Source organism: Physeter macrocephalus, chromosome 1, assembly GCF_002837175.3.
Source record: "Physeter macrocephalus isolate SW-GA chromosome 1, ASM283717v5, whole genome shotgun sequence".
Lineage (NCBI taxonomy): Eukaryota > Metazoa > Chordata > Mammalia > Artiodactyla > Physeteridae > Physeter > Physeter macrocephalus.
In genome coordinates, this window is record NC_041214.2 from 68804892 (window position 1) to 68817144 (window position 12253).

The following is a 12253-nucleotide window of genomic DNA, read 5'->3' on the forward strand; positions in this document are numbered from 1 at the left end:
CTTCCTTCCTTTCTTCCCTCCTTCCCTTCTTTCTTTCTTTCTCTTTTTCTCTTTTTTCTTCCTTCCTTCCTTCCTCCCTGTCTCTCCCCATCCCTCCTTCTTTCTCTCTCTCTTCTTTCCTTCTTTCCCCCTTCCTTCCTTCCTTCCTTCCTTCCTTCCTTCCTTCCTTCCTTCCTTTCTTTCTTTCTTTCTTTTTCCCATTAATTATGGAGCTCCTGTTATGATCCTGGCAATGTGCTGAACATTGTGTGTCATGCAATGATGTAGAAGACTTGGTCCTTTTCTTTAAGGAGTTTAGAGGGGAAAACCAAAATGTTTTTATAAAGCGATAATGTTAATTAGAAATGGCAAGCACTGAAAAAAAAACCGGTGCAGATATATCACATAGAGCTGAAGGTGTCAGAGAAAGTTTCTTGTGGAAAATGAGTTGGGCTTTAAAGGAAATGTATAGTTCAGAAATGAGATACATGAGAAGAGCAAGTAAAGTGGAAGGGATGGCTTACGTAAAAACATGGAGGTATAAATCACAGAATATGTAGGCGGATAGCTTAAGTTTTAGCATAAGATATATGGAGAGGAATGGTAGGAAATAATGTTGGAAATACAAGGTCTGAGACAGTGAAGGGCCTTGAATGGCAAGTTCAGTATCTGGACTGAGGAGTGGTGAAATCATGCAGCATTTTAAGACGTTTCATTTTGTGTTGGCAGCATGTTAGCACCTAACATCCATGAAAACTGCAAAATAACAGACTGTACATTTCTCATAAATACTATCTCATTGTCCTGTGTACACTATAAATTCCAAAGGTAATGGCTGAGGGAGAAAATACATGCTGGGAGAACCAGAGTGAGACGGCTATATCAGGACCTCCCAGCTGGCGTGCTGAGTGAGGTATAATGTCTGTGCCTTAAGATATTAATCACCATGGCCCCAGGTGCAGCCTGGAGAAACAGCAGCTCAGGACAGCAGCTTCCTTGTCGTCTGAAAGTCCCTTTCAGTTGACCTCAGCTGGCTGCATGGCTGCTAGCATCTTCTATGTGAACCATGCAGGGCCCGATTCACGGGTGTGCAGTCTGCCCTCAAAAGGGCCCACACCTGATTCATTTCCCTGCTATTGCTGTATTGAAATCCTTCCCACTGTTTGAACAAGAGGCCCCACATTGTCATTTTGCTCTGGGCCTTGAAAATTATATAGCCAGTCTCGGTACTATGACATGAAAATGGTTATGAACTACACTAGGGTCAAATGAACTATGCTGTGGTCAAAATGTATATTCATAAAAAGGGCTACTAAATTATGAGACCAGCTCTGTGTTTATACAACAAAACCGATCCTAAGCTTAAATCTCATTACTTTTTCTTCAAAGCCATGACTTCTGTGACTGCCATAGGCCCAAGCTAAATACCACATTTTAGCCTTGTGGTTTTCCTGATGATAAATTAAGGAAATGCTTCCGTAACATATTTTCTCATTTATAATCTTTCTCCTGGAGCCTGTATACCAGTATTGTAGAGTTCTGCACCCCATGCAGTTCTACCAAATTAAATTCTGAGAAAACCTGTGGCAATTATTTTCCCTAATAAAGGTCTGAAAAATATAGCTCTGTATTCTCAAACATTATTGGCTGCCTGATAGTCATTCCATTGTGTATTTCTTTTTCTGAGTCAGTATAAATATATAAACTGAATAAGCATTTATTTTTTAGTTTTTTCCTTATGCAGAATTTATTCTCTCCAATCTCTTTACTCAGAGTACTTGTATAATTTTTCTCTTTTGTTACCATAGTTGTTTCTCTCATTTTCATTTAATTTTTATTTTTTCAAAGTTATAGATGAATATAAATAGATATTTCTATAAAGTTTCATTTATAAAATGGTGTCACCTTTTTTCTCCCATCCTTCCCTGTGTTTCTCTCCCCTTTGTCTGTCCCAAAGGCAAGCACTTAATTGCTTTCAACATTTTTAGTTGTTACCTACTTTTCATATTTATGTCTCTGCCTCCCAATAGTATGTTTAAGAGCTGAATACATTTTTCAGTTGTATTCATTATATTGACTTACCACTATGAAAGATTTAATTTTCCTTCATAAGTTTCCATGTACCTTCATCCCTGACATTTGCCCTTTTCTCTTTTTTCCTAAAGAATAATATCCATTTTTGTATTAAAAAGTCATTATTTATATTACTCTATGTGAATATTTTTCACAATGTACGATAATTGCATTTTTCTCGAGAAAATATTTGCTCCCTTTGAAACTAATAGCTGTCTCATTTTATAGGTTTCTCATTCTTCTGTGTATCTCGAACCTCTTCAAATGCTAATTCTCTGATCTTCCTGTGAATATGTTCTCAGAACATTAAGACTCATCTGGTATTCCCATGATTTTTGTTTTCCTGGAGACCCCCTTCCTGACGTCCTCTTCTTATCCTCACTAGGTCTGCTGCTCGTGTGCCTTTCTAGGTTTGGCCTTGGCTGAGAGCTCCTACTTAAGAATGGCAGCATAAGTTCATTTGAAGTTCTGTATGTGGTGAGATGTATTGACTGATAAGTGTCAGTGTAGGATGTCTTGAGGGAGTTATTTTATTGGTAGACTTCCAGATTTTCAGTATTTTTCTATATTCTCCATTGCCCTGGTCCTATTTACCACAAGTGACTTTTCTAGTGCCCAACCTGGAAGGAAGGATTCTGGGCACCACGGGAGTAAGGCATCTGAAGGGTCTCAGCAATCATAACACCATCCCATTTAAAGTACGAGTCACCCTTCCCTGTGTCTGGTGTCTCCCTGTTCAGTGTCCCACTTTCAGTCTCTGCTGGAGGGAGGGAGGACCGGGCACTGTTCATGCTGACTGGGTGAGTGAGGGGTTCAGGAGGAGAGACCCCCCTCACAATCCGAATTTCATCAAACTCTCCTGTTTCCAGCCCCTCCATTACCCCTATTTTAATAGGTAGCTGGTGTTACCGGTTCTCAAGAGTTTCTGGGTTCTGTGGTACAAACTGCATTGCTTTTCAGCTTCCCCCCTCTGCTGGCTTAGGTTTTGGTCTCCTTGGTCTGTCACAGCCGTTGACACTTATTCATCTGCTTTCTTGCTTCTATCGATAGAATCTTATTGCTAATGTGTCTCCTATTCTCTTGGCCCCTGTGGATTGATGCTTTTTATCTCTTTGTTGTCATTTCAGTGAAGAATGGAAGTATATACCTGTGTACGATCTGCCCTCATTGACTAGGATACTTAATAGTATTTGGACTGAATTTTTATTATGAAGTATGTCAAATCATTTTTAATAAGTAGACAGAGTATAACCAAGGAATAAACAAACAAACGAGCTGAAATAAACTTACCGCTCATCATTTAAAGACGTATTACAGAAAAACCTGCTCTTCAAGTGTTTTTAACTTCTGTTTACTAAGGATTCTCTTTCTTTCTCTTTTGAATACAGATGGAAGCTTTAGACAAAACCGATCAAACCTCACCTCTCTACTAGTGCAACCCATCTCAGCATCTCTCGTTGCAAAACTCATCTCTTCGCCGAAAGATAGAATCACACACAGTGCCTGTAGCCCTCTAGAACTTCCAAATAATGGTAAAGTACTTAATGTCTTTGAGTGTGTCTTGTAGTTTTTATAAGGCCCATGATCATTATTAATCTCTTTGATTGACATTTTTTGGATTATTCTTTAAAAAAAAACATTTATTTTTGTTGAGGTGAGCATTTATTTCTCTTTCTGGCTCTTAAAAGGACATTTTTGAAAGTAATTTTGATAAAGACTGAGAGTTGACCAAGCTGAGAGATTAAAAAAAGAAGAAAAGCATTTTGAACTGTAACAAAGAAAAGCAGCTTTACAAATAAAGCATTTTGTACATTCATGAAAATCTGCTTAACACAGCTTCTCAGTTTAAGCTTCAGCAGTCTTGTTGCCTGCCAAGATTCAGTGGATAGCAGTCAGCTATCTGGCGTATGAAGTCTTTTAGTAGAAAGCATTAAAGCCTAATTCCTGCCGTTAACTAAAAAATCCCTCTGTCTTTACGCATCATTGCCCGAGAGATGCTTCTTGTACTGCAGTGCAGTTTGTCAGGCCTTGTTGGACCACATAGGATAAAACTCAACTCATTCAGCTACTGTGGTGGGGTGAAAATCAGGAGCTGTGTCTTATTTCTACCTCCAGCCTCAGCATTAGACCTCTAAAGAAGAGACTCTCTTTACATATTGTTAAATTTGTATCAAGTCACTGTGAAAGTCAACTTGAGGGCTCTGTTTTTGTGTCCAGACCCAAAGGCTCAACTACCATGTTTTATCTCATCTGTTTTCTCCTGACAACAAAAGCATAAAAAATGTGTTTTGAAAAAGCCTAAAAAAAAAAAACAAAAAATCACCTGAGTACATTCAGAATTGCCCTTTGTTAGAGACATAGGCTTTTCAAAGTTCTGTAGCTTGAGAGCCTCAACTGATTGTTGATTGAACATAATGGGAACTATAGAAAACAGGGTTAAGACTACGTCCTCAAAGCAGGAAAGGAGAAGCTCTTGAGGAGCTTTTTGTTTTGCTTAGTTTTTTCTGTCTTCTATTCCTGAGCCCCGCAATTTGATAATGAGCTCTATTTGTTCAAATATGTAAATAACACTATAATAATAGTTTACTTGTAAGAAAAGCACTGAACATTGAAAAGACCAGATTTAAGTCCAGATTTAATTAACTGATTGATTTATTCAGTAAACATTTACAGCCCCTAATATGTTCAGCCACTGTCCTGCCCTCAGTGAGCTGACAGTCCATGTCAGCTCCATGACTGCTCATATGTCACCTCCCTGCGGGAAGCTTTCTGTGTCTACGTCTCCAGAAGGATATCTCACCTTCTAGTATCTTATGTTGTTCTGAGAATCAAATTAGGACGTTTAAGTGAGTTCTTTTCTATACTGTAAAATGTTATGTTAGCAAGTATCTTCCTTATCAAATAACTAGATCAATTTTTCCCAAATATGTTAAATGTCTGCATAATAAGGGCACAACTAAGCAAAATGGCATTCTCCAGCTATCTCTCTCTCTGCACTAAGTTAGCAACATGTATGAAGTTTAGAGGAAAAATTGAGATATATTCTGAAACCTATTTGTAACTCCAGTGTTAAAGAAGCAACAAGCTAGGCCTGCTTTCTAAGCAGTTATGCCATATCTAGTTTTCCTCATGGGTGTGGTGATTATTATTGGTTTTAGAAATTTTCAGACAGAGATATATTTCGATCAAGATATTTCACATTGTAATGGTTTCTTCTTTCATCATTTTTTTACTATGGAATATTACCTTTTGATTTCCCAAATACCGATTGAGCAGTCTCAGTGAGTTATTACATTTAAACTGATCTTAAATGTAGGATAAATCACCCTTAACCCCAATGTTTTAGACAACAGTACTCATGATACATCCAAGGTAATTAACTTTTAAGTTTTGTAAGAAACACATAAATACATTAGTTGCTCACTATGATCTGTATCGGGATGGGACATGAAAAGGATACAGAATGATGTGCTATGTTTTTGAGCAATAAGAGCAACACTTGTAGTTTATGGATTTAAAAAAGTAATGTAAAGCTTATTATAATTACATCTGACTTGAATTTTATAAGTATTGTCTTGAGTGTTAATGTAGGAAAATCTTCACTCAAAAGTTTGGACAGGAGTGCCTTAAAAATATGCGTGCAAATCAACTAATTATTTATCTTACTCATTTAACCCTTTATATACACTTAAACAGAATTCTTTAGAGTCCAGACAGCAACGTGGTGGAGTTTGCCTGCCATGCATTTTTTTCAGCATCCATTTGCCCCTTCCCCTTTTTGAACTGTTGCCAACATTTCCTAGCAATATAGTATGAGTACGTTTGACCATATCTTAAGCTGTAGAAGTAGATCCTGATTGGCTTGAGTCTATCAGCATATCACATCAACCATGGGGTGATGGTTGGTTCAAGGATGATGTAAGTTTGGCCAAACAGAGACATGACTCAACTTCTGGACTTTGAATAATGGCTAACTTTAACAGTAGAGTTGAATAAGAAAACATATAGCCCTGGGATCTTTCAATAGTCTTTCTGGGACCTTGAGAGTATAATACCTGAAAATGGAACCAACACAAGGAAGGGGTAGGTGAATAATGTGGAGACAGAGAGTGTGAGAGAGAGACTGACTCTAGTCCACATCATTTGATGCCTAAATAAAGCCTTGTGTAAAAGCCAAATCTACTGAATTAGCCATATATATGAGGCAGTACATTTCCTTTCTTTTTTTTGTCAACTTATGTTTGATTTTCAGTTACTTGCAAACAAAAGCTATACAACTGATACTGTAAAACCACACTAAACAAAATAATTAAATATCTATATGCATGAAATAGACTCAGCTAAGTGAAGTGAAGAGGATGGTATTTGTAGGGCAAGTCCTGGAAGAACTAAGAAAATTATATGAGGAATAGAAAAGGAAGCAGGAGAAAAGTTTCTTGCCCCAATATATATATAGATTTGTTGCACTGATTAGATAATTGGATATTGACACCATTTAATTTTCCATGACTTTTGTAGGTCTTACCCATTGATTATATATTGTCAATCTTTGTCCTTGAGAGTCAATCAATACATGGAAATGTGAATTTTCAGATATCAATCTGAGCTAGTTGTTAAAAACCATGACTATAGTGAAAAAAATGAGATGAGAAAGTATAAAATCTGTTAATGTAATTTAGGTTGAAAAACATTAATGAATTGTGCTTAAAGAAATATTTTAATATGTTTGAATTACTTTCGATAAATAGAAAAAAATGACGTACTATGATGCATAAAATTTAGTTTCATTAGTGATAAGTCTTCACATAAGTAAATTTGGATCATATATCTTCAAATGTATATTATATATATATATATATATATATACATACATAGCTATATATAACTACTATTTCCATATTCACAATTATATATGTTCTTAGTTCAAAATTATTTTTATCAGAGTAATATAATGTTCTCTGATAATTTTTATAATTTTCACATATTTCAAATAAATTTTGAAGATCTATATTTCTAATTTGTTCACAGCTACTTGAAAGTATGCATCATTTTCATTTTTTGAACAGAAATGTAAAAAGAAGTATTGAACATAACATATTATCTACAAAGTATGGTTATTCTAAAAATTTTTTGGCAAATAATACATATTAGCTTTTAAGGAAATGTCCACTAACAAGAAATGTTAGTACAGGTTAAGTCCAGCATTGCTTTTTGTTACATATGATACTAACCATCCTGTTCAGAGTAGCCTCAGTGTTGCTGTATGTGAAAAGATCCAGGAGTACATTGTGCTATTCTGGTAAAAGAATGTCTTGAGATATATGCGCGCGCGTGTGTGTGTGTGTGTGTGTGTGTGTGTGTGTGTGTGTGTCTTAAGTAGATAATGGAGTGGTATGGATGTGATATGCTGTGGCTTGTCTTTTAGAGGCTTTGTAAAAGAGAATTCCCCAGTAGATTTTTTTTAAAATCAGAGAATTGAAGACTTGTTTTAGAGCAGGGTGAGCTTTAATAACTTCTAGCCATCAACATGGAAGGAAATATCCAGAAGAACACGAGGAAAAATGTAATATACTCAGATAACTTCTATATAGCATTGATGTAGATATGATGGCCACTCTTTTTAAAAAAAAATTCAGTGAGCTAGACTACTGTAGGAAAGACTGATAGGTCTTGTGACAGATGCAATCTGGATGTTAGGGATCACTAAATGGCATTGATGACACCCCAATTTTATAGCTCTTCCAGCCGCCAGTTGCACAGTGAACCTAGGAGTCTGAGCAGGAAGCCGATAACAGAGTAATCTGTAGAACTAAAGATCAGCCTTCATGAGCTGCCAGTCTGCAGTCCTCAGACAAAGGGGGAAAAAAAGCTTTAGAAATCACTTTGAAGGTCTGTTCATCAAGGGTCTTAAACAGAATGAACGCAGGTGGGAAACCTATTATCCAAAGTCCACAGAAAGTACAGTCAATTCTCTGTTTCCCGGGGAGTACAGATTGGGTTTACGGAGGGTGACACAGATGTCATTCACCAGAACTTCTCAGGTTTCCAGTTTTCTGTCTTGACGGTTTTGATTTTAGGAAATGATTCAGCTTAGATCCAGTCTAGAGTTTTGTTTGTTTGTTTGCTGGAAGACCTAGAGACAATCTGAAATACACACTCTGAAGCAAAATTACTTTAATAGGTATTTTCCAATTTTTAATGTTTCTCAGCAATTTTTTACAGTTTCTTACATTCTTATCACATCGTTCTTAAGCACCTGTACTCTTTCCAAATTATAGAAGATCCAACTAAATTTTGTAGTTTATGTATAAATCCATCAGAACATACCCTATCTTTATATTTTGAGGATCATTTTTTCATAATCCTTTTTTCATAATGATTGACCATTGTCATTTACTATCCTAGAAACTGCCAAAGATTCCTGAATGCCTTTCTGGTTCTATATCTTGCTATTCCCTTCATGTAGCAACAATTTCTTCCTATTATTCTATTTAGTATTATCCAAATTTGTCTTGCAAGTTGTAAAACCCTAGTATACTCTAAAGTTCTGTGCAAGTGCCATCTCCTCCATAAAGAGCCCTTTGGAGTTCTACTCCAGTTGGAAGTACCCTGACTCTCTGCTATGCTTTAGGCAGTTATATGCTATTTGGTATCGGGATATCATACTCTTCTGAGGAAGAGATAAAAAACTTGGATTTTCATTAGAATGTATTGTTTCCACTTTATTTCTGTATGATTTCAATTCTTTCAGGTTTTCTTTATAGCCCAGGATTTGATTAGTGTCCCATGAGAATTGAAAAAGAATGTGTACTGTGTAGTTGTCAGGTGTAGAGTTTTATATGTATCCATTTAGACCAAGTACCTTAGTCAGGTCATTCAAATATTCTGTATCTTATTTTTATTGCTAAAATCTCCTACTATAAGTATTTATTTGTTTATATTATCTTATAGTTCTATCAATTTTTGATTTATATATTTTGAGGTCATTTCTTAGATGTTTATAAATTCAAATATATCAAATCTTACTGGTTAGTTGAGACACTTATCAGATGAAGTGATCTTTATATCTATAATGCATGTCTTAAATTTGATTTGACCTGATTCTAATTTAACTACATTAGCTTTTTCTTTTTCTTTTTTTGGTTAGTGTCTTTATGCTATATCTTTTTTTTTACTTTCAACCTTTCTGTATCTTTATATTTTAACATATCTTCTTGATAACAAATAATTTTCATTTTACCTACAATCTGATCATCTTTTAACTGTAGCATCTAGTCCATTTAATGTGATTACTAATGCATTTATGCTTATATTTTTCACCCTGATTTGGGTTTCTTCTTTGTACCATATATTATGTTTTCCTCTTATTTTATATCTCTTTTTGTTTTAGATTTTTTTGTCATTAGGTTTTTCCTCTATTATTTTATAAGTTATAAATACTTTTTGTATTCTTTTAGAGTTAACCTAGAATTATAGCTTCTTAGGTATCCCTTCTCCTGCTCTGCCCCATGGTAGGTCCCTTGGAAGGGAGTGGGGGGAGCTGTCCTTTAGGATTCCTACTTTATGGAGGAAAAGTCTCTTTTTATGGAACTACTTTCTTCTCTCCAACTTGGACAGGCTCACAGCTTTTTCATTTGACCTTTGTATCTCAGGAGGCTATCAAGATTTAAAAGTTCCCCAGGTTTTGTAAATTCCCTCAGGTTGAAAAGCAGTTTTATTACTTTACTTATCTGGCTTCCCATCACAACCTATATTTTGATCTACTAATTCCTTACTTTCTTGCTAGATCTTAGATGCCATTAATAGATTTGATATGCATTTTATTCAGCATTTTTAATTATGTTCAGTGGGAGGGTTGGTCTGAATATCCTAGCCCACCATACTCCTAGAAAAGGCACCCTTTCCTCCTCTCCATTCATTTATTTCCTGGCAACACATATGGATGACTCAATGAATATACCCAGATTGGTCAACATATAAATCAGGTTGCCATCAGGAAATCAATGATATGCTAAAACTGTGCAATCCAAGGAAATTTAATCAGGGAGATTGTGGACAAGTGTGGATATGAAAAGGGAGATAGAAAAGGGTAGCTAGTAATTGTTACTCCCCCTAAACTTGAAGGAGTAAGAAGAGAGAGTAGTTACAGGAAATGGCAAGTCCTTGAGCAGCAGGAGAGGGTAGTCTGTTGGAGCTATGGCTTTCAGATAAGGAATGCAGTCACTGCCAGCAAGTGACCAGCCAGAAAGGGTGATGGAAAATTAATAATCTTTCTCTTATCCAATTTGCTGATCACTTGTTGATGCCTTCCATTCGCTAAAATCAACTTGAAGCCAAGTGTAAAGGAGCCAGGTATATGTACGCCACAGAGGTGAGACTCCTGGGGCAGAGAGCTGGGTAAAGGGTGAAGATAGATCTGGATGGACAAATGGAAAATATGCAGCACAGATAGTGTTACAGATTGTTAGTCTGCTGACTAATTGGATGATTTGTGATATGTAGACTGGGTAAAAAGATGTATAAAAATGTGTTAATTTTCACTTTTTTTCTTTTTTTTTTTTACAGCAGGTTTTTATTAGTTATCCATTTTATACATATTAGTGTATACATGTCAATCCCAATCTCCTAATTCATCACACCACCACCACCCACCCCCCACCACTTTCCCCCTTTAGTGTCCATACGTTTGTTCTCTACATCTGAGTCTCAATTTCTGCCCTGCAAACCGGTTCATCTATACCATTTTTCTAGGTTCCACATATATGCGTTAATGTACGATACTTGCTTTTCTCTTTCTGACTTACTTCACTCTGTATGACAGTCTCTAGATCCATCCACGTCTCAACAAATGACCCAATTTTGTTCCTTTTTATGGCTGAGTAATATTCCATTGTATATATGTACCACATCTTCTTTATCCATTCATCTGTCGATGGGCATTTAGGTTGCTTCCATGACCTGGCTATTGTAAATAGTGCTGCGATGAACATTGGGGTGTGTCTTCTTGAATTATGGTTTTCTCTGGGTATATGCCCAGTAGTGGGGTCACTGGTTCATGTTTTAATTCTATTTTTAGTTCTTTCAGGAACCTCCATAATGTTCTCCATAGTGGCTGTATCAATTTACATTCCCACCAACAGTGCAAGAGGTTTCCCTTTTCTCCACACCCTCTCCAGCATTTCTGGTTTGTAGACTTTCTGATGATGCCCATTCTAACTGGTGTGAGGTGATACCTCATTATAGTTTTCATTTGCATTTCTCTAATCATTAGTGATGTTGAGCAGCTTTTCATTTGCTTCTTGGCCATCTGTATGTCTTCTTTGGAGAAATGTCTAATTAGGTCTTCTGCCTATTTTTTGATTGGGTTGTTTGTTTTTTTAATATTGAGCTGCATGAGCTGTTTATATATTTTAGGGATTAATCCTTTGTCCGTTGATTCATTTGCAAATATTTTCTCCTATTCTGAGGGTTGTCTTTTTGTCTTATTTATGGTTTCCTTTGCTTTGCAAGAGTGTTCTGCCTATGTTTTCCTCTCAGAGTTTTATAGTGTCTGGTCTTTTATTTAGGTCTCTAATCCATTGTGAGTTTACTTTTGTGTCTGGTGCTAGGGAGTGTTCTAATTTCATTCTTTTACATATACCTGTCCAGTTTTACCAGCACCACTTATTGAAGAGGCTGTCTTTTCTCCATTGTATATCCTTTTCTCCTTTGTCATAGATTAGGTGACCATAAGTGTGTGGGTTTATCTCTGGGCTTTCTATCCTGTTCCATTGATCTATATTTCTGTTTGTGTGCCAGTACCATATTGTCTTGATTACTGTAGCTTTGTAGTATAGTCTGAAGTCAGGAAGTCTGATTCCTTCAGTTCCGTTTTTTTTCTCTCAAGACTACTTTGGCTATTCAGGATCTTTTGTGTCTCCATAGAAATTTTAAGATTTTTTTGTTCTAGTTCTGTAAGAAATGCCATTAGTAATTTGATAGGGATTGCATTGAATCTGTAGATTGCTTTGGGTAGTATTGCCATTTTCACAATGTTGTTTCTTCCAATCCAAGAACATGGTATATCTCTCCATCTGTTTGTATCATCTTTAATTTCTTTCATCAGTGTTTTATAGTTTTCTGCATACAGTTCTTTTGTCTCCCTCGGTAGGTTTATTCCTAGGTATTTTATTCTTTTTGTTGCAATGGTAAATGGGAGTGT

At 36.1% G+C, this 12253-nt stretch overlaps 1 protein-coding gene across 16 annotated transcripts in view; it reads left to right on the plus strand.

The window, feature by feature from the left end:
* The window catches only part of NAALADL2 (N-acetylated alpha-linked acidic dipeptidase like 2), a 1565958-nt gene that overhangs the window by 1119292 nt on the left and 434413 nt on the right, over positions 1–12253 (plus strand). For all 16 annotated transcript variants that reach the window (XM_055083873.1, XM_055083848.1, XM_055083869.1 and 13 more), the window contains one exon: positions 3441–3584. In XM_055083873.1, coding sequence (XP_054939848.1) covers positions 3441–3584 — 144 coding nt within the window. The remainder of the gene's footprint in view (positions 1–3440; positions 3585–12253) is intronic.